A 21621-nucleotide genomic window follows, 5' to 3' on the forward strand; every position below is an offset into this window, starting at 1 on the left:
GAGTTTCAAAGCACCTGAGCCTGAATTAAGTCATTAAGCTCTCATGCTCTAGGAGATAAAATTAAAGTCCATCTTTGGACATAAATCTAGGTAAGATTTGGATTACTATCGTGTATTTCCACTTCAGGTGAAAATTATATATTAAAATACAAATTCTCTGGTAAGCTGATAAGTGGTATGCAGCCACTTCAAAACTATTTTTGGGGCATAGTGGTTTCAGACACTGAAGTCTTTCTACTGTTGACATTTTGTGAATGAGAAAACTGACCAAAACAGCAGAAAAAGAGGCAAACTAAAACGAGTTTATCTCAACTCAACAAGACATGCCACTGCCTCATCAATGTAGAACTGAACATATCCAAGACTTTCTTGCTAAATGTTTCCAATTCTACCACCAACTACACAGAAAAATTAGTACACAATGACTTCTAGAAATAGTAACATTAAAATATAGAAAAACTGAACAAAAGTGATAGCTTTTCAGCCCCAGCCCGTGTCCTCTGCACCCCGGCTCCTCCCCGGGCCGCTAACTGCGGCCCGCCCTCCCAGGTACCGTCCCAGACCCTCGGCCACGCCCTCCCGCGCCCCGCTTCCCGCCGCCTGGACTCCCCGAGACCTTCCAGCAGCCCCAGCCCGTGTCCTCTGCGCCCCGGCTCCTCCCCGGGCCCCCTAACTGCGGCCCGCCCTCGCAGGTACCGTCCCAGACCCTCAGCCACGCCCTCCCGCGCCCCGCTTCCCGCCGCCTGGACTCCCCGAGACCTTCCAGCAGCCCCAGCCCGTGTCCTCTGCGCCCCGGCTCCTCCCCAGGCCCCCTAACTGCGGCCCGCCCTCGCAGGAAGACACTTGGGGGCGTGTCCCGTATGTTAGTAGGCGTGGTCTAAAAGTGGGCGTGGCCTCCTCTCAGAGCGGCCAACGCTAACGCGGCCGCAGTTATTCATTGTTACCTCAGCTCACTCGGTACTTGTATTTTTTTGAAAATTCACTTTTGCGATCTCAAACACGCAAAATAGCCATTAGCTTAGTCTGACACTATAAAAGCTGTCAGTTAATAAGGGAAGTTTAGCACGATCAGAAAACCTTCTTTCCACAAGAAGAGAAAGGAGTAAATAACTACAAAGCTCCAACTCTATACTTCCGTAACAATATGAAGAAGCAGCGAAAATCTCCTCCGAGGAGAGAGGGGGAAGAAAAGATACCAGAAACCTCAACAGGGGCTTCTCACATCTACGACCTCTCAGATAAACAATTCAGAGAGGAAATCTGGAGGAGAGTCGACCTACTCCAAGCAAATATGGAACAGACATCCAATAAATTAAGGGAGGAGATGAATAAAGCGCTGGAACGGTCTACCAAGAAAATACAGGAAGAAATGAGAGCAGAAATGAGAGCAGAAATTTCAAACCTTCGAACCGAAGTCTCACAAATAAAGCAATCGGTAGATGAAATAAAAATATCACTAGATGCCCTCAACAGTAGAATGACTACAGCCGAAGACAGAATCAGTGATCTGGAAGATGAGCTTCAGAAAGCTTATAGACAACAACAAATCATGGCCAAAGACCTCAAAATGGCTACAGAGCGAATCAGAGCCCTGGGAGATGACTTCAAGAGGAACAACATAAGAATCATTGGAGTACCAGAACCGCAGGGAAGCAACCCCAATGAAAAAAACACAGTCAAAGATATCATTGCTAAGAAATTAACAGAGCTGGACAAGGCAGGCATCCAGATACAAGGAGTCCGAAGAGTACCAGCAAAAAGAGACCCGAATAAAAAGACCCCAAGGCATATCATAGTCAGAATGACGGATACCATGGATAGAGACACAATTCTGCAAGCAGCAAGGTCAAGGAAGGAAATCACATACAAAGGAGCACCCCTCAGATTTACGGCCGATCTGTCAGAAGAAACCCTCCGAGCCCGAAGACAATGGTGGGACATAGTGAAAAAACTCAACGAAATGAATGCCTCACCAAGAATACTTTATCCAGCTAAACTCTCACTCAAACTCGAAGGAACCATACACTACTTCTCGGATAAACAACAGCTCAGGTCCTTCATAGACTCAAAACCAATCTTGAAAGAAGGTCTAAAGGGGCTACTGTAAGACAAGGAGGAGCCCCATAAGAACAACAAATCCCACAGAAAGATGACACAAAACCACATCACAATAATCTCTCTCAATGTCAATGGCCTAAATGCACCTATCAAGAGACACAGAGTGGCTAAATGGATCCGGAAATTAAACCCAACATTCTGTTGCCTGCAAGAAACACACCTGAACAAACAGAGTAAACATAGACTCAAAGTCAAAGGATGGAAAACAATCCTCCAAGCAAACAACCCCCTTAAAAAAGCTGGAGTGGCCATCCTGGTATCCGACAACATAGATTTCAGGATGAAAAAGATCAAAAGGGACAGCGAAGGTCATTTTCTGTTTATCAAGGGATATGTACAACAGGAAGAAATCACACTCTTAAACGTATATGCTCCTAACGAACGACCGGCTAAATATTTAAAACAACTCCTAACAGACTTCAAAGAGAACATCACTAACAGCACAATTGTAGTCGGAGACTTCAATACGGCCTTATCGCCTCTAGATAGATCCACAAGAACAAAACTCAACAAGGAAACACTGACTCTGAAAGAAGAAATTGAAGAGAGAGGCCTAATAGACCTATACAGGGCCTTACACCCCCAAAAGAAAGAATACACATTCTTTTCCAGTGCACATGGAACATTTTCTAAAATAGACCATGTACTGGGCCCCAGAACATACCTCAATAGAATCGGAAAAATAGAAATTGTATCAACCATCTTTTCAGACCACGATGCGCTGAAGATAGAAGCTAACCACTCACAAACATGGAAAATCAAATCAAACACCTGGAAATTAAACAATTCAATGTTGAACAATGAGTGGGTCAGGAAGGAAATCAAGGAAGAAATCAAAAGATACTTAGAAACAAATGAGAATGAAGACACGAGCTACCAAAACCTATGGGACGCAGCTAAAGCCGTGTTAAGGGGAAAATTTATAGCTCTCCAAGCATTCCTCAGGAAGGAAGAAAGGACCCACATAGATAGCTTGACTTCACGACTCAAGACCCTAGAAAAGGACCAGAAAAAGGACTCCAAACCAGACAGAAGGAAAGAAATAACAAAAATTAGAGCAGAAATTAATGACATCGAAACCAAAAAAACAATCCGAAAGATCAATGAAACAAAGAGTTGGTTCTTTGAGAAAATAAATAAGATTGATAAACCGCAAGCAAGACTCACAAAGAAAGAAAGAGAGAAAACTCTAATAAATCGAATCAGAAATGAAAAGGGGGACATCATAACAGAAACCAGTGAGATTCAAAAGATCATTAGAGACTACTTTGAAGGTCTTTACGCCACAAAAAAGGAGAACCTAAAAGAAATGGATGGATTCCTTGATTCCTACAATCTCCCAACACTGAAGAAAGAAGACTTGGAATACCTGAATAGACCCATCAATGTTAAGGAAATTGAAACGGTAATCAAAAACCTCCCCAAAAACAAAAGCCCAGGCCCAGATGGTTTCACTGGCGAATTCTTCCAAACATTTAAAGAAGACCTATTGCCTGTTTTCCTCAAACTTTTCCAGGAAATTGAAAAAACAGGAACTCTCCCAAACAGTTTCTATGAAGCACATATCAACCTAATACCAAAAGCAAACAAAGACACCACTAAGAAAGAAAATTACAGACCAATTTCCCTGATGAACACCGATGCGAAGATCCTCAACAAAATACTAGCAAATAGGATCCAACAACTCATCAAAAAGATCATACATCACGACCAAGTGGGATTCATCCCAGGGATGCAAGGATGGTTTAACATTCGGAAATCAATCAACATAATCCAGCATATCAACAAAAGTAAAGACAAAAACCATATGATCATATCAATAGATGCAGAGAAAGCATTTGACAAGATCCAACATCCTTTCATGATGAAAACCCTCGCCAAAATGGGGTTTGGAGGAACTTTCCTCAAGATAGTCGAAGCCATCTATCACAAGCCTACGGCAAGCATTATCCTCAATGGGGAAAAACTAAGGGCCTTTCCTCTGAGATCGGGCACAAGACAAGGATGCCCACTCTCACCACTCCTCTTCAATATAGTACTGGAAGTACTTGCGATAGCTATTAGACAAGAAAAAGTGATTAAGGGCATCCAGATAGGAAAGGAAGAAATCAAACTCTCACTATTTGCAGACGACATGATACTATATCTAGAGAAGCCTAAAACCTCTACTAAGAAACTCTTAGAAACAACAGACTTATACAGTAAAGTTGCAGGCTACAAAATCAATACCCAAAAATCCATGGCCTTCATATATTCAAACAATGAGGCAGAGGAAAGGGACATGAAAAAAGCAATCCCATTCACAATCGTGCCCCAGAAAGTCAAGTACCTCGGAATCAGCTTAACCAAGGAAGTAAAAGACCTTTACAAAGAAAACTACAAAACGCTACTCCATGAAATCAAAGAGGACATGAGGAAATGGAAACATATACCCTGCTCGTGGATAGGGAGAATCAATGTTGTCAAAATGGCAATACTCCCTAAAGCATTATACAGATTCAATGCGATCCCTATAAGTATACCCATGACATTCTTCAAAGAAATGGATCAAGCAATCCTAAATTTCATATGGAATAACAAACGTCCAAGGATAGCTAAAACAATTCTTGGGAAAAAGATGATGGGAGGCATCACCCTCCCCAACCTCAATCTTTACTACAAAGCAGTAACAATTAAAACAGCATGGTACTGGAACAAAGGCAGAGCCATAGACCAATGGAACAGGGTGGAATATCCCTACACACAACCCCAAATGTATGATCATCTAATCTTTGATAAGGGAGCAAGAGATGTGAAGTGGAGCAAAGAAAGCCTCTTTAACAAATGGTGCTGGCACAACTGGACAACCACATGCAAAAAAATGGGTTTAGACCTTGACCTGACACCATGCACAAAAGTCAGATCAAAATGGATTAAAGACCTCAACATTAGACCACAAACCATAAGGTACGTTGAAGAAAAGGTCGGCAAAACCCTCCACGATATTGAAGATAAAGGTATCTTCAAAGGTGACACGGAACTAAGCAATCTAGTAAAAACAGAGATCAACAAATGGGACTACATTAAACTAAAAAGCTTCTGCACCGCAAGAGATACAGTGACCAGAATCCAAAGACTATCCACAGAATGGGAAAGGATATTTACACAATACCCATCAGATAAGGGGTTGATATCAATGGTATATAAAGCACTGGTTGAACTCTACAAGAAGAAAACATCCAACCCCATCAAAAAATGGGGCGAAGAAATGAACAGAAACTTTACCAAGGAAGAAATACGAATGGCCAAAAGGCACATGAAAAAGTGCTCTGCATCACTAATCATCAGAGAGATGCAGATCAAAACAACCATGAGATACCACCTCACACCACAGAGATTAGCACACATCCAAAAGAATAAAAGCAACCGCTGTTGGAGAGGATGTGGGGAGAAAGGGACCCTTCTTCACTGCTGGTGGGAATGCCGACTGGTTCAGCCCTTCTGGAAAACAATTTGGACGATTCTCAAAAAATTAGATATTGAATTCCCATTTGACCCAGCAATACCACTGCTGGGAATATATCCCAGAGAGGCAAAAAAGTACAATCGAAACAACATCTGCACATGTATTTTCATCGCAGCACTGTTTACAATAGCCAGAATCTGGAAAAAACCCGAATGCCCCAAAACGGATGACTGGTTGAGGAAACTTTGGTACATCTATACAATGGAATACTATGCAGCTGTTAGAAAAAAGGAAGTCAAGAATTTTGTAGTTAAGTGGATGGGCATGAAAAGTTTCATGCTGAGTGAAATGAGTCAGAAAGAGAGAGACAGACATAGAAAGACTGCACTCATCTATGGTATATAGAATATCAGAGTGGGAGACTAATACCCAAGAACTGTAGAAATAAGTACTAGGAGGTTGACCCCATGGCTTCGAGGCTGGCCTCACGTTCCGGGGAAAGGGCAAATCAGAGAAGCGATCACCAACTACATTGTAGTCGAAGGCCATGCGGGGGAAGGGAGTTGCGGGCTGAATGAGGGCTAGAGACTGAGCACAGCGGCCACTCAACACCTTTATTGCAAACCACAACAGCTAATTAGAGAGAGAGAACAGAAGGGAATGCCCTGCCACAGTGGCAGGGTGGGGTGGGGGGGAGATGGGATTGGGGAGGGTGGGAGGGACGCTGGGTTTATGGGTGGTGGAGAATGGGCACTGGTGAAGGAATGGGTTCCCGAACTTTGTATGAGGGAAGTATAAGCACAAAAGTGTAAAAATCTGTAACTGTACCCTCACGGTGATTCTCTAATTAAAAATAAATAAATTATTAAAAAAAAAAGTGATAGCTTTTACCTCCACACATAAATAGGACTGAGACAAGATTAAGAAGACAAGATGATTTTTAAGAAAATTAAAACTGACTCAGCTTAATTCTTCCTCTCACCATCAGTTTTTTTATCACCATTTAGATTTAGATTTACTCAGCAGTCAGCTTTTATTAGTAAAACCTGCAAATATTTCACTCAAAAGGCAAGACAATATCATTTTGGCCTCAACCATCTCAACAAATCTTCCATTCCCTGACCTCCAAAGCACTCAAAATTCTGAGTTCAAGGATTACTTGGCAAATCAAAACCACAATAAAGAGGTGGATGGTACCTATAAGATCATTCAAACCAAGTGCTGCTTTCTGCATGCAGATACTAGGGTCCAAAACTATTAGATTGTGTTATGTTATGAACTGTACTCCCAAATTCATGTGTTGAGATTTTACCTTGATCATCTTAGCATACAGGTATACCCATATTTGAAGACAGGGTTTTTAAGGAGATATGTTGAAAATGAGTCCATTTGTGTGAACTCTAATGAAAGATGATTGGAGTCTTTATAAGAAATGAAAATTTAGGGCCGGAACAATAGCACAGTGGGTAGGGCATTTGCCTTGCACACAACTGACCTGGATTCGGTTCTCAGCATCAATATGGCTCCCTGAGCACCACCAGGAATAATTCCTGAGTGCTGAGCCAGGAGTAACCCCTGAGCACTCCTGGGTGTGGTCCCCAAAACAAAATGGAAATTTGTTAAGTGAAATAAATAAGAAAGTGAAAGTGGATGGTTTCACTCATATGTGAAATATAAATAACCAAAGCAAATGAAATGCAATAAACCAACAAAACTAACTCTTAAACTCAATAATAATAATAATAATAATAATAATAATAATAATCATGGTTATCAAAGGGGAAAAGAAGGGACTAAGAGAATGAGCAGAAAGGTCTTTTTATGGGTAGTATGGAACTGGAACTTTGATGGAAGTAATAATGATGACTAGATATACATACATAATGGTGTGAAACTAAAACCCTGAAATTCCACATTACTGCAAACTATTATATCAATAAAACTTAACAGACTGTTTATGTAAATAAAAAAATTTGAAAAGCAAAATGAGAGTATGGGGTCAAGGCACTTGCCCTGTGTGCAACCAACCCTAGTTTGATTCCTGGCATAGCATATGGTTGAGGAAGCATTGCCAGGAGTGATCTTGAGAACGGAGCAATGACTGAGTCCTGAGCACAGAAGGGTGTGACTGAAATCATACCCCCGCTCTACACACACACACACACACACACACACACACACACACACACACACACACACGATATTCTGCAAAGAAAAGAAAAAAGAAAAGAAAAGAAAAGAAAAGAAAAGAAAAGAAAAGAAAAGAAAAGAAAAGAAGAGAAAAGAAAAGAAAAGAAAAGAAAAAGACAAGTACAGAGAAAAGATGATGTAAAGATAAAGGGAAAACACATCCACCCATAGTCAAGAAGAGAGACCTAAGATAGTAACTTCCTTCTGAGGATCCAAATATCAGAACTGTAAGACCATAAATTTCTATGCTTGAAACTACTCAGTCCATGATCTTTAGTTATGCTGAATCAAGCAAATATAAATGATTTGTCCAGTCCTGTGTGGTGAAGAAAAACAGTCAGGAATAAAGCCCAGTTTCTATACTAATATCCATGGTACTTAGTACCTCACTATCCTTAAAACTTACCTCTCCATTTTCACTAAAAGTTCCCTCCCACAAAACACAGACTTCTTCAGCTTCTTAAGGCCAATGCTAAATATATATCCCTTATGCTAAACTCTTTTGTGAGTTTCATTCCCACACCACCAAGATATTTTCATACAGATGTCTCATGAACTCCAAATGTTGAAAACCCAATTTAACCCCTCCACAAAGTATGACAGTTTTAGAATCTAAGGTCAAGCTGGTATAAGATATAATTCTTTAGGTAAGTTATCTAATCTCCATATTCACAATACAAAATTTCTATATGTAATATGAATATTATAAAATTAAAAAAATTAAAAGCACTAATGTAACGATTAAGTTAGATAACACCTTTTAAACTATAAAATATAAAAATAATTCTCAATGCAATCACAAATTATTTCTCTGACACCATTATTTTATTTATTCAAACTAAGACCCATGGATATTTCCCTCTCAAGCCAATTATAATTAATGATATGCCTAGCCCTAATATTTCTTTATGTAAAACATTTTTCATCACCACTTTCCAATAAATTCAGATGCTCATAATTTTAAATTGGCAGTATTTCAAATGATTGATTCATCAGATTCTAGGTTCTTTCCACAATCGTCCAATCTATATCACAACCTGACATCAAATTCATCTTCCAAATACATTAGAAATTCTTCAGAGGCTCTCTTACAGAACAAGGTCTCAGTTACAAGAGATCTCAGCGTTTTGTGACACAAGGGCAACCCAGACAGGGTTAGAATGTGACAACCCAGACAGGCTTAGAATGTAACAAAAGTACTTGCCTAATCCCAGCAAGTATCAACAGATAGATAACAAAAAATTCCTTTTGACCCTACCTCCTTCTTCCTTTTAAACTTCCCACTAAAAGAGCTAAAGGTCATAATCTGATTCTCAGATATTATTATGTGTAGCTTCTTAATCTTGATCCTGTGTGGACACCAACATCTCGGTTGGGAGTGGAGAATTATTCTGTATAGACCACCTATGCCTTCGGGGAATATTCCTACAGCTAGTTTCATATTCCCCCTGTGTTCTTCTTGACATCACATCTCATTCCTCCCTCTCCTTATGTCCTCATATCAATCTACCATAAGTAGTTTCAGTAGAACTCTTTGCCACTGCTACTGCTACTGTTTGTTTTTACTTTTTTCTAAATTTAGGTACAATGATACTGTCACACCATACCCAGAATACTGCCATCCCTCTGCCACTGCATCTAGGTTCCTTCTCTCACCTTCTCATCTCCCCACTATACAAACTCAGTTTTATACTGGGTCCATTACCATTGGCCATCATTTCTTTCCTTACTGTGTTTCTATATACCCTATACAGGGGAAAGATTATTTGGTAATTGCTTTTTTTTTTTTTTTTTGCTTTTTGGGTCACAACCCAGCTATGCTCAGGGGTTACTCCTGGCTTTACACTCAGGAATTACTCCTGGCGGTGCTTGGGGGACCATATGGGATGCCGGGGATCGAACCCGGGTCGGCCACGTACAAGGCAAACGCCCTACCCGCTGTGCGATCGCTCCGGCCTGGTAAAAATTGCCTTTTGACACACTTGAATCTGAAAAACACCCTCCAGCTCCATCCTTATAGCAGTGAACTGCAGGATTTCAGTTTTTCAATAGCTGAATAGTATTTCATTTTAGAACTGAACGGTATTCCTCATATGTACAGTTTATTTGTCCACCAATCTGTTCTTGGGCACTTGAGTTATTTCCAGATCTTACAAATGTATCTCTCTTTTCATTTAATTTATGCATTGGTTTTAGAGCCATACCCAGCAGGGCTCACGGCTTAGATATGGCTCTGTGCACAGAGATCAATGTTGGTGGTGCTCAGGGTTCACATGGGGTGTCAGGTATCAAACCTGAGTTGGCACTCTGCAAGGCTACTGCCCTACCCATTGTACTTTTTCTGGAACCCTAACTGTCTTTTTTGTAATTAATGTTTTTAAGCCTTTGAAGAATATGCCAAGAAGTGAAATCGTTGAGTCATATGGAAGGATAATTTTTAATTTTTGGAGAAGTCTCCGCAGAGGCTGAATTAGAAAACATTACCATGAAGAGTAAATATGGGTTTGTTTGTTTTCTCACAAGCCACCAGAACTAGTTGTTTATACATTTTTGTGGGTGTCATTCTCACCGATATGAGGGAATATCTCACTGTCATTTTGATTTGTATTTCCAAGTAAGTGATGAACAACACTTTTTGATATATTTATTGGCCATTGTGTCTTTGAGGAAGTATCTATTTCCTACATTTAGAAATAACTTGACACTGACATACCTTCTCATAATTTCTTGGTTTATTATCTGAATATTTGCCTTCTACTTGGAAGGGAAATCCTCTGAAAACATAGTCTCTGTCTAACACCTTATCATAATTATAAACTTAAGTTCAATTATTTTCCTTAAATCACAACAAATATCATAGAATGGCTGCCATGCTAAAAGTTGAGAATATAGCATCACTGTGGTTATATATTAATAGAGAGGAAAAATTTCAATAATTTCAGAATTCAATAAGAACTATCAAGGAAATAAACAGGGTGGTGACATGAAAAGTAATAAAGGGTAATGTGATGATCAACTGCTATTTTTCACATGATGATTTAAAGAAGCTTTTCTGGAGTAGAGGGCATCTGCATTGATACCTGGCACATGAAAAGAGTCCGTAAGAGCAAATCAGGCAGGGACAATAAAGTAACACATATGCCACCCCCAACAGAGAAAACCTTATAACACAGAAAAGCTTAGTTAGAGAAAAAACAAACAATGATTGAAACTAAGGCTTTTAGAGAATGACATATTATTTCAAATATTTTAAGATTATTTAGTTCCATAGTATAAGAGGTACAGTAGAAAGTTAATGGAAATGAAAAATTTAATTAAAAAGAAAATTTTAATGAAAAAGCTATCACAAAAGTACAAATCAGGTCTAAAGAAATCTAGTTCTCAGACTTTTAGGAAAGAAAAAATAGACAGATTATCTTTTAGAGGATAGCAGACTCATTATGAGCTAAGTTTGAGGATACTATTCACTGGGTATTATTACTAAATGGGGGGTGAGATGGGAGTAATGTTGAGGGGACCATGAGTTCCATATAAATGTGGTAAACTGGCAGTGATTAGTGTGAAATAATTTCCTTTTAAAGATTAAAACTATCACATTCTCAGAATAAAGCTGACAGATTATCAGAATTGTGATATATTATCCTTTTTATAAATAATGTCATTAAAGAGCTATCAGTGAGGCACATGAACGTACGATACTAGACAAAAGGAATTAGCTATACATGGGAATATGTAGATGAGTAGCTTAAAGTTATTATTTAAACTCAGGAAATAAACAAAATAACTTGAGAATAGATTAAAGAAGACCCCAAAAAGTCCCTAAAATTTTGAGGAGACAGCATAAGAGAAAGAGAAAAAGAGTACCTACTTTGAAAATCTGTCACCACAAAAGAGAAGGTCCAACCATATGCAATGTAAATTAAAATAAAACAGAAAGCAGACTATTTGATCTATAAGTCATTAATGAATGTTATAAGAACACCTTCAGCTATAGAGAAATGATAGAAAGAAATTGTATATGAAAAAGAGAAGTGAGAAAGTACAAACAGAAAATAGACTTCTAAAAATTAAGTGTAAATCATAATGATAATGGTGGGAAATAAATGAACCTAGTGACAGGCTATATTTATCTTAATTATACTATTGCAGTAAATCATAGATATCTTGTTGTACATCTGTGGAATAAGCAGCTATGATCCCTTCAATGCTAAAATAAACTGAAATGTCATGTCAATATAATTTGTACTTTCAAAAATGTAATAGAAGTACAGCTATTAGTATGAAAAGACCTAAAGCTAAAAGGTTCCCACAATATTGAGTATTTTATTCTTTGTTATAACAGAAAATAAAAAGTATTTTATTCTGTATTATAACAAAGAATAAAACAGTAAATAACAACCTTTACTGTTCAGAAGTAATGTACCAAAAGATGGGAGGACTTTTGTTTCATAAAACTTGAATGCTTGGGCCAGAAAGATTGTATAAGGGTTAAGGTGTTTGCCTTGCATGCAACTGACCACAAGTTACCCCTGGCACTGCATATGATCCCTAAACACAGCAGTAGTGATCACTGAGCACAGAGCCTGGAGAAAGTACTAAGTACTGCCAGATGCAAGCCAAATCATTCCCCACCCCCCAAAAAAATAAATCCTTGAGAGTTTATATTTCTTGTTTGGACACCACATATTGGATAAGAGGCTAATATTCAAGACACATAAAGCACTCTCAAATCTCAGAAGGAACTATCTCAGACTGTGGGGAGTGGAGAGGAACAGACATTTTCTCAAAGATGACATAAATATGGCCAAGAGGCACATGATAAAATGCTCATCACTAATGATCAAAGAAATGCAAATTAAAACAACATTTGAGAAATCACCTCACATCAGCAAGCATGGTCTATATGAAGAGGACTGGAGACAGTAAGTGCTGGTGGGAATTTGGTGAAAAACAAACTCTAATTCTTTGTTGATGGGAGTGTTCAGCCTCTCTGAAATATGGCTCGGAGACCCCTCAACACATTACAAATAAAAGTTTCATGCAATCCTGAAATGCCACTCTTGAGAATCTGTCTCAAGAACACAAAAATATTGATCAGAGGATACAAATATACACCTTTGTTAACTGCTGCACTATTTACAATAGCCAGGATCTGGAAATAACTCACTGTGCCCAACAGATGAGTACTAAAAAAAAAAAGGTTGTCTATATAGACAGCAGAATTCTATTTAGCTAGGAAAAAGATGAAATTTTGCAGTGTACTGCAATTTGGATGGAATTGGAGGGTGCCCAGGTTGACTGAGTCAGAAAGAAAAAGATAAAAACCAGAAGAACTGGTTTACATATATAGACTATAAAGAAGCAAAGAAATAAATTAGATAATCCCCAAAGAAAATAAATCCTGAGGAATGATCAACAAAACTGGGATCTTAGGTGATGATGGTAAATGGACCCTGGAAAATGGTGGAGGGATTTAGAAATGTCAGTTCTCTAAAGAGTAACAACAAGAAAATATAATGACTTCACTACTATAGTGAACTATGTTTAAATTTTAATTTAATTTAATTAATTAAAATTTTAAAATTAAAAATCAATTAAAAATTTTTAAAATTTTAAAAATTGATATTTTGTTAATATTACTTAAAGGCCTAAAATGCTTCTAATCCCATGCATAATTTCCAATTCACATATAAAAATATCAGATTGTAGATTGAAAAAAAATGTCTCAATTGTAATTTTACAAAAATTATTTATAAATTATGAAAAGTTAATAGAAAACTTAATAAAAGAGAGAAAAAGAATACAAATGACTTAATAAATTATACTATCCTTCCCCCTTTTAAAGTCTTTTCCATAAAATACACGAATGCAGAGTTATAATACATCAACATGTACCTTAGAAATTCTATAAACAAATGCCTCAATCACTAGTGATACCTTTACCATCAAAACACAGCAAGTTTTTCCCCGTACTAAGATATAACATAATGTTTTTATTTTCATACATGATTAAATATGACTAAAAGAAAGACTGGTTTTTGTATTTCAGTTTGTGCATTCCACAATCATGTAATTTTAGAACTAAGCATATTCAGAGGTGTGTAACATGTAAACAGCTTTGGGAATCACACAAATTTAGAAGTAAAAACAACAGACAAAAATGCCTACCTTCCCTGATAGCTGTAAAAGGTGTGCCTTCTTCTTCTTGCAGCCTGATCACTTTCAAGGCTACCAACTTCCCATTTACCCTGGGAGAAATGAAAGAAAAGATAAGAAGAAAAGCAGTGAAAATATGTTTTAGTTATGGTCCAAACTGTCTCTCTTGTAATTTATATTTTATGTATTTTTGTTCTGACATGTCAGTGACACAATTGTTCTACAAGGTTAATTTCACCGAGGCTTGGAATTCTATGTCATCATAAATAGTCACACTTTAAATCTTCACATGCTAAATATTCACATTTGCAAAACCCAAGATTTAACAGAAGTTTTCTGTGATTCATTGTTTCTCTTCCAGAATAAAACTAGTGCTTAACAAAATCACCATGCTTAACCACTCATTCTGAGTCTAAATATCAAGCAGTCAAAATAACTGTCTCCCTTTGCTTCTTCAACGGTTCCTTCTTTGCTTCTTTTGTTGAACTGACTTCATAGTCATTCTTAGACTGAGATCATCCATCCCCAAGGACAACAAGTTGACTCTCAGTCTTTCATTCGTTTTCTCTCTATTCATGTCATTTGTTTTTAACCTCTCATCTGGGTGTATCTCATAATGCAGTATATCATAAAAATAAGTCATGAAATTTTACTATTACAAGATTACACAAGACCTATCCAAAACAGATGGTTCTTCCAGACACATTCTAAATGTGTATCAGCTCTAATTAGAGGTAAGGCTGCTCCAGGCAGATAACTTTCTATCCAATCAATTCTGTCAACAGACATGACTGTATACAGGTCTTCTTGGATGCTCTACTTTCTACTTTTTCTAGTTCTAGCCACAAAATTTCATTAATCATAATAAGTAAAACAAATACACATGAAAATGACATTGAAGGAGTGGAGAGAGAGTAGAAGAGTTAAGGCACATGCCTTGGATAGAGACAATCCCAGTTCACAATCTCATGGTCCCCTGAGCATCACCAGGTGGCCCAGGTAATTTCCCACTGCAGGACCTAAGCAGCACCGCATCCTCAGGCCCTCACATTCAACCACCAACTTCCTGAACACTGCTTGGGAGCATACATGCCCCTCCCACAATTATGCTATATAGAGGTCGCTCCAATTCATACTTCTCCTAGCAAATGATCTTTCTCCCCACTGTACTGACACTGATACCAATCCTTTGTCGATCGGACAGGAAAAATATGATTTCCTGATGCAACTGAAAAATAATTAAACATCTCCTTAGATTTAAGGAATGAGCAAAGAATTGGTAACCCAGAGAATTCAGTGGTTGAATCTCAAATAACGAATTCAAATGTTTCTTTCGTAAAAGATGCATCCAAATTCAAAGATGCATCCATTTTTGCTTTAATAAAAACTGTCACAGACACATATCTCCAAAAGCCAAAGAATTTAATATATACCAATCAACCTAGTAGCATTCTTTACTGAACTGAATGCTGAGGTACATTGCTGGATATAGGAATAGATAAGAGCACCCAATTCTAAAACTATAATGTGCCATCTCCTAAATACTAGGCATGTGTTTTACTTTCCCTTGTGCTTCAACTGGGAGAACAGATCTGCTTCTTTCCTGCTGTGTGTACCAGCTACCCACCCAGGTGCAGGCAAAAAATTAGTATGCACATAGAGTTCATCTGGAGACTACCTTGTACTCTTCGTCCTTTACAGCTATGGGAAGGCTTTGGCAGAGCTTGTGGCTGGGAAGTAGTCAGTGCTGACATCTGCATAGATTCTTTTCAGCCCAGTTGAGCTCATCACTGGCTCCCTAAGGAGGTAGTAACTGATTCCAGGAATATTCCCCTCATTTACAAATATTTCCCCTCACAAACACACACACAACACACATACACACACATTCTCTTTTCCCTTTAAGATATTCATATATATGTCACAGGAAGTGAATTCTGTCATATAGGGACTTCAAATTTTTTTAGTTATATTCTTAAAACACGTTCAAACAGTAAAACTCTGAGTTCCCGGTAGAATGATATGCATTAATTTTTGATGAAAAAATATGAATATATTTTTATGATAACTACATCAAAGAACAAAATATGCATTCCTGGTATTCTGGTTCTGAACATCTTTCTGCATAAATTAAACCCCTAGGTATTATCTTGTTATAATCATGATAACTACAATAAAGAAATTGAGATTTTCAAGTACTACATCATGTGAAAATTCCTCCATCTGACAATTCCTCCCTTAAACCTGCAGGTTGATTCAAGAATAAATTATAAAAATTATTTTAAAAACTACAGGGGCATCAAATTTTTATAAAGCATTTAGTGTCTTTTATATTAGGCTTAAATATTTTTTTCTCTTTGCTTAAATTAAAGGTGCAGTTTCTTTGTATTTAATGCCTGTACATACAGAAAGTTTTTTTAATTTCCTTAAAATGTTACAATTTGGGGTCTGGAGAGATAGTACAGAAGGTAGGGCATTTGCCTGGTACATGGCCAACCCAGGTTCAACCCCATATGGTACCCACCTCTGCCAGGACCTGAGCACAGAGCCTTGAGTAGGCCCTGAGAACCATTGGATGTGACCCCTCCCCTAAAAAACTTAGCATGTTTTCCTCAGTTGAAGTTAAATGATGTTACACCTTATCCCTCTCATGTATAGAATGAGAGATATATGCATATGTTATGCACTGTAGTACCCAAAACTCTATCATCTGTACACTATGCATACCTTAATAAAATTTTAGGGGGCCTAGAAAGAAAAAGACAATACAGTAGGTAGGGTGCTTGCCTTGCACACAGCTGACCCAAAATATCCCCAGAACTTCATGTTGCCCCCTGAGCCCTGCCAGGAGTGATTCCTTAGTGCAGACCCAGGAGAATGCCCAGAGCAAAGCCACATGTGGTCCAAAAGCAAAATCAAAAACAGAATTTTTGAAATTTATAAAATGCCTTGTTAAACTTTTTCCACCCATAAGACATGTTTCCAACGTATCAGTATTATTTAATAATCTGACCCCAGACCACTAATCATCTGCCTTCCCTCCCCACTGCTTCATTCCCAGTAAGAATCCTATTGATTATCAAATTGCTCTTTAACCCTAGTCAGTATAGTTTTCTTAATTAGTTTTTATCTTCATGTCTAGACATTCACCAATTACTGAATCCCTGAATTCAAATACCTAGTAGAAATTAAGTCACTAACTTCACTTCTGGAGAAAAAAAAATTTCAACTTTGGAAAAAATGACATCACAAAGCTTTTAGTACAGATTGGTGCATATACTGCAAAATACTTAAAATACTACAATGCTTAAAATTCTAATTTACTTTTTCACTTAAATGGCAGTCTTTAAAACTATTCAAAGAAGATAGTTATTATTGTATAAAATAATAAAATGAACAATGTATCTTTTAGGCTTAAACAATTTTACTATCACTGTTACTGTCATCCCGTTGTTCATCCGTTTACTTGAGTGGGTGCCAGTTAACGTCTCCATTCGTCCCAGCCCTGAGATCTTAGCAGTCTCTCCTTGCTAATCTTTCCCAATGACTGGAGGCTCTTTCAGGGCCAGGGGAATGAGACCTGTTATTGTTACTGTTTTTGGCATATGGAATGTGCCACTGGGAGCTTGTCAGGCTCTGCCTTGAACCATTTTACTAAAGACTCAAAGTATATATTCCAAGCACTGATTTGAGTTCTCTAGAATAATTACAAAATTCAAATTGAATCAATAAATTAGAGCTGTTTACAGGAAAACATTGAAGATTTCTTTATTACATGTCTTATTAATTAAATCAGGAGCTAATGAACAGAAGGCAATCAGGCTTGATTGGCAATGGAGAGACATTAATTCAGGTAAGTAACATGGAAAAAAAATGCCTTAAACTGAGTCACTAATAGTGCAGAATATTTTATTGGAAGAACTGTAAGACCTTCCTCCAACCCTTCTAAGTTATAAAGGAAATCATTTTCAATTCAAAGATTATTCACAATTCTCTAATTCTTCCAACAAGTGTCATTCCCAAGTTGACCTCACTATAAGACTCACTACAGGCCCAAAGATAAGTGACTCACTCCTTTATTCTGCCCATGCTATGGGGAAGAGCTGCCAAGTGCAGCATGACACTAACCTAAAGAACTCTAGAGCATGCTGCCAAGCCCTCACAGAGACAGGGGACACTGGGTGTTCCCAAGGAGTCATGCCGGATGGTTTTAACCACAAATGCAAATCTTTGCCAACCTCAGAAACTATCCAAAGTCCTGTGTGCCCTAACATGGCAAGCATTAAAATTTTGTTGTGAAAATAAAGCCAATATCTAGGAGCTTTGAAAAAGGAGAATAGTGATAAATTTCACACATTTACCTGCCTATTCAACACTTTATGAAATCTAAACTTTCCACTTAGTTCAGGATACACATTCCAGGTTCAAAGGATGATGCCCAAAGATAACTTCCTTACAGACAAGTAATTCTCCAAGGAAAGCCTAAAGACTTTTCATTTCATTAGTTACTTTATATTAATAGGATAACTCAGTACAATGAAACAAAATCACAAACATTATCTAGGTCATCTTTGAAAATAGTGTCCATATGGTAACACCTAGAAGGAATTATACCTAGAGAATACAAAGGAAATTAAGGCGATATAGCTAAAAGAAATTTAATATGCTCTGGGAAATTTAATATATTCTGCCTCTCTCTTCCATTATGATTCTGTCTCCTGAGGTATTTCTAAGGAAAATAATACCACTCAGAAAAATTCAATGCTTCTGTTTCTTTACTGTACTGGAAGAAACAAAATAAAGAAAGGCAGGTAATACTGAAGAAGTGACAAAGGTAGACTGGGTCATATTAAGGATAATATTTTGAAATAAATTAAATTTCTGAAGTTTTTTAAGTATTTTAAAGGTATTTGTAATTGTGCTTCTTTGATTAATACCCCTTAAGACATTAATTAAAATTCTGATTATATTGTATTGCATATACATTTCAAATATTAAAAGACAACTGAATATCCATGTATTCGCTTTCCCCATTCAAAGTCATTTTTTATTTCAGTATAAATGAACAGTATATTAATTCTACTTGGCTTTTGCTATACTTAAATATCTTGCATGCTATTTATATTTTATATTAGAAGAGTAAATTATAATTTTAAGATAAACTGACAGAAATCATGCCTTGTCACAATTTTATCAAAACAATATAAACAGAAGTACAAGAATGCTGCACTTTTGCTCAATTAGTATTCAGAATAAAATCCAGAGCTAGAGATATAGCTTAACAGGTTAAAGTAGAGGCTTTGTATGCAGGAGGCTCAGCTTCCATTTCCAGCAATACATGATCCCCTGAGCACCTCCTGCGGTAAATCCTGAGCAGTCATGAGGAGTTCCCAAGAACCACTGGGTGTAGTCCCAAAATCAATAAACTAAATTCAAAAGATTAGTAAAAGTACATTATAATGGACATTTACCAGTTAGTGGCTAAAAATGACACACATCTAAATATTTAATGAAAAAGAAAGCAGTATGCTCAATCACCAATTACCATGTGGCTATGAAAGAAATAATTGACATTTAAGCACAATTCATCACTATCAATGTTTACTCAAATGCATTAGGTCATAATCCATAAAATTTGAACAAATAACATTCAAAGAAGAAAACAGAACTACACAGATTTCAACAATTTTAAACCAACAAATTTGCATCTTTCCAAAAATAAAATCAGTCAACTAAGAATTTGAAAAACCTATAGTATGCAATTAGAAGCAATCCCAGCTCAGGATCCTGAGTAAAAAAAAAAGATCTTCACTAGTTTGTTCCTGTATTTTTGTCCTTTCCCTGCGTAAAACAAAGTTGTTCCTCAAAAGAGTTTCATGGACTTCAAGCTTCCCTACAGCCTATCAAATGATTTGGTTCTTATGATGTGTCAAAATTTGCTCCTTAAAACTTCTACTCTGTGATTCAAGTTCTGTGTTAATGAAGATTCAACCAAGTGTCCAAAGCAAAGACAAATCTTCACTAAAGTTTAATATCACACACCTCATTCAACAAATACTAATTTAGGGACTATGAATCTGGGTTTGGAATAAAGGATAAACAGCGCGCACGCGCGCACGCAGACACAGAGAGAGAGAGAGAGAGAGGTCCCAGCACTTATGGTTATTAAATAACTCTAATTATTCAAGAAGACAAACACAAATTACATGGCTATAAGGAAGGTGAGACATCTGAAAGGGAGTCAAGAAGTTCCCATCTCATCCAGGATAAGAAATTTATTTATAAGACATCAGTAGGGACTGGAGCGATAACATAGTGGGTAGGGCATTTGCATTGCATGCAGCTGACCTGGGTTCAATCCCCAGCATCCCATATGGTCCCCCGAGCACTGCCAGGATTAATTCCTGAGTGCATGAGCTAGGAGTAACCCCTGTGCATCGCCCGGTGTGACCCAAAAAAGCCAAAAAAAAATCAGTAAAATAGTACCCGTGATTGGAAAGGATATTAAAATTATAGTTTATAATAAAACAAACAAAAATCTCAGCACCCTTCTTTGGAATGCACTATAAAAACCATCTCATTGGTTTCAAAATTGTTAGGAGCATCAAGATATATCTTTACCTTATTAAAGCATTAACCAACCCTTGAAATATTTCCATATGCACTGTAATGCAGGATAACCACATGTTAATGTGTGAAAGTTTCTTTTCAAGAAATCATGTGAACAAATGATATACTATGAATGTCACCATTTTTGCTAACCATAATCACTCAATGAACTATTAGCTGCTAAAAATAACATAAAGAGTCTTCTGCATTTTATGTGCTTTTTAATGGGAGCATTCCTGATCCTTATGAAATAAATACAACCTGAATCTGTCGAAGTGTAAATAAATTTATCTTGGGGAAACATAGGAACACATTAAATAATATCACTGGGATATAATCAGGAAAATTCAAACTACAAAAAAATAGGAGAAATGAATTTATTCCTTTGACAAATAGACTTGAAATTATAAATAAGAGTCAGAGGCAGATGGGAAAGTATAGATTAAAAGAGGTATCAAATAATAGTATTAATCTTAATGCATGGATCGTAATTTATTTTGATTCCAACAAAGTGCACTTTAGGCTGAATTTATATTTGATATAATGGAATCGTTACTTTTTTTCCACACATGATAAAGGTATTGTGGTTATGTTTTTAAATGAAGCCCTTAGCAGATTTTTATAACCTTTATTGAGGAACCATTATTACAATGCTGTTATGATAGATTCATGCTACAGTGTTTAAATACCAGGACTATCATAGAGTAGCTGTTTCCCTCATCTGAAGTGCCAGGTCCCCTCCCATTCCCTGGCCCCATTCAGCCTCTAGTAAGCTCAGTTCTGGATACCAACTCAGGTTCTGTTGCCTTTGGCCATTTATTATTCCTAAACTATGTTCTTTGCATCCCACATATGAAAGAGATCATTCAGTATCTGTCCCTCTCCTGACTGACTTCCCTCAGCATGGTACTCTCCAGATCCACCCACATGGCGGCAAACTGCATTTCATCTTTTCTTATGGCTGAACAGTATTCCATTGTGAAAAATAAGTGTACCATAAAATAAAAATATGTGCCCTACTAGTTTTCCAAAGTAATTCCCTTAAACTTTTCCATTTTTAAAGTTTTTGTAAGACACATCCATTATATTTTTCTCTTGCATGT

General features: G+C 37.3%; 1 protein-coding gene across 4 annotated transcripts in view; it reads right to left on the reverse strand.

Moving 5' to 3' along the window:
- CDK14 (cyclin dependent kinase 14) overlaps positions 1-21621 on the reverse strand; it is a 685298-nt gene that overhangs the window by 443172 nt on the left and 220505 nt on the right. For all 4 annotated transcript variants that reach the window (XM_012935646.2, XM_055125412.1, XM_055125542.1 and 1 more), the window contains one exon: positions 13922-14001. In XM_012935646.2, coding sequence (XP_012791100.1) covers positions 13922-14001 — 80 coding nt within the window. The remainder of the gene's footprint in view (positions 1-13921; positions 14002-21621) is intronic.

Source organism: Sorex araneus, chromosome 1, assembly GCF_027595985.1.
Source record: "Sorex araneus isolate mSorAra2 chromosome 1, mSorAra2.pri, whole genome shotgun sequence".
In the NCBI taxonomy this organism is placed as follows: domain Eukaryota; kingdom Metazoa; phylum Chordata; class Mammalia; order Eulipotyphla; family Soricidae; genus Sorex; species Sorex araneus.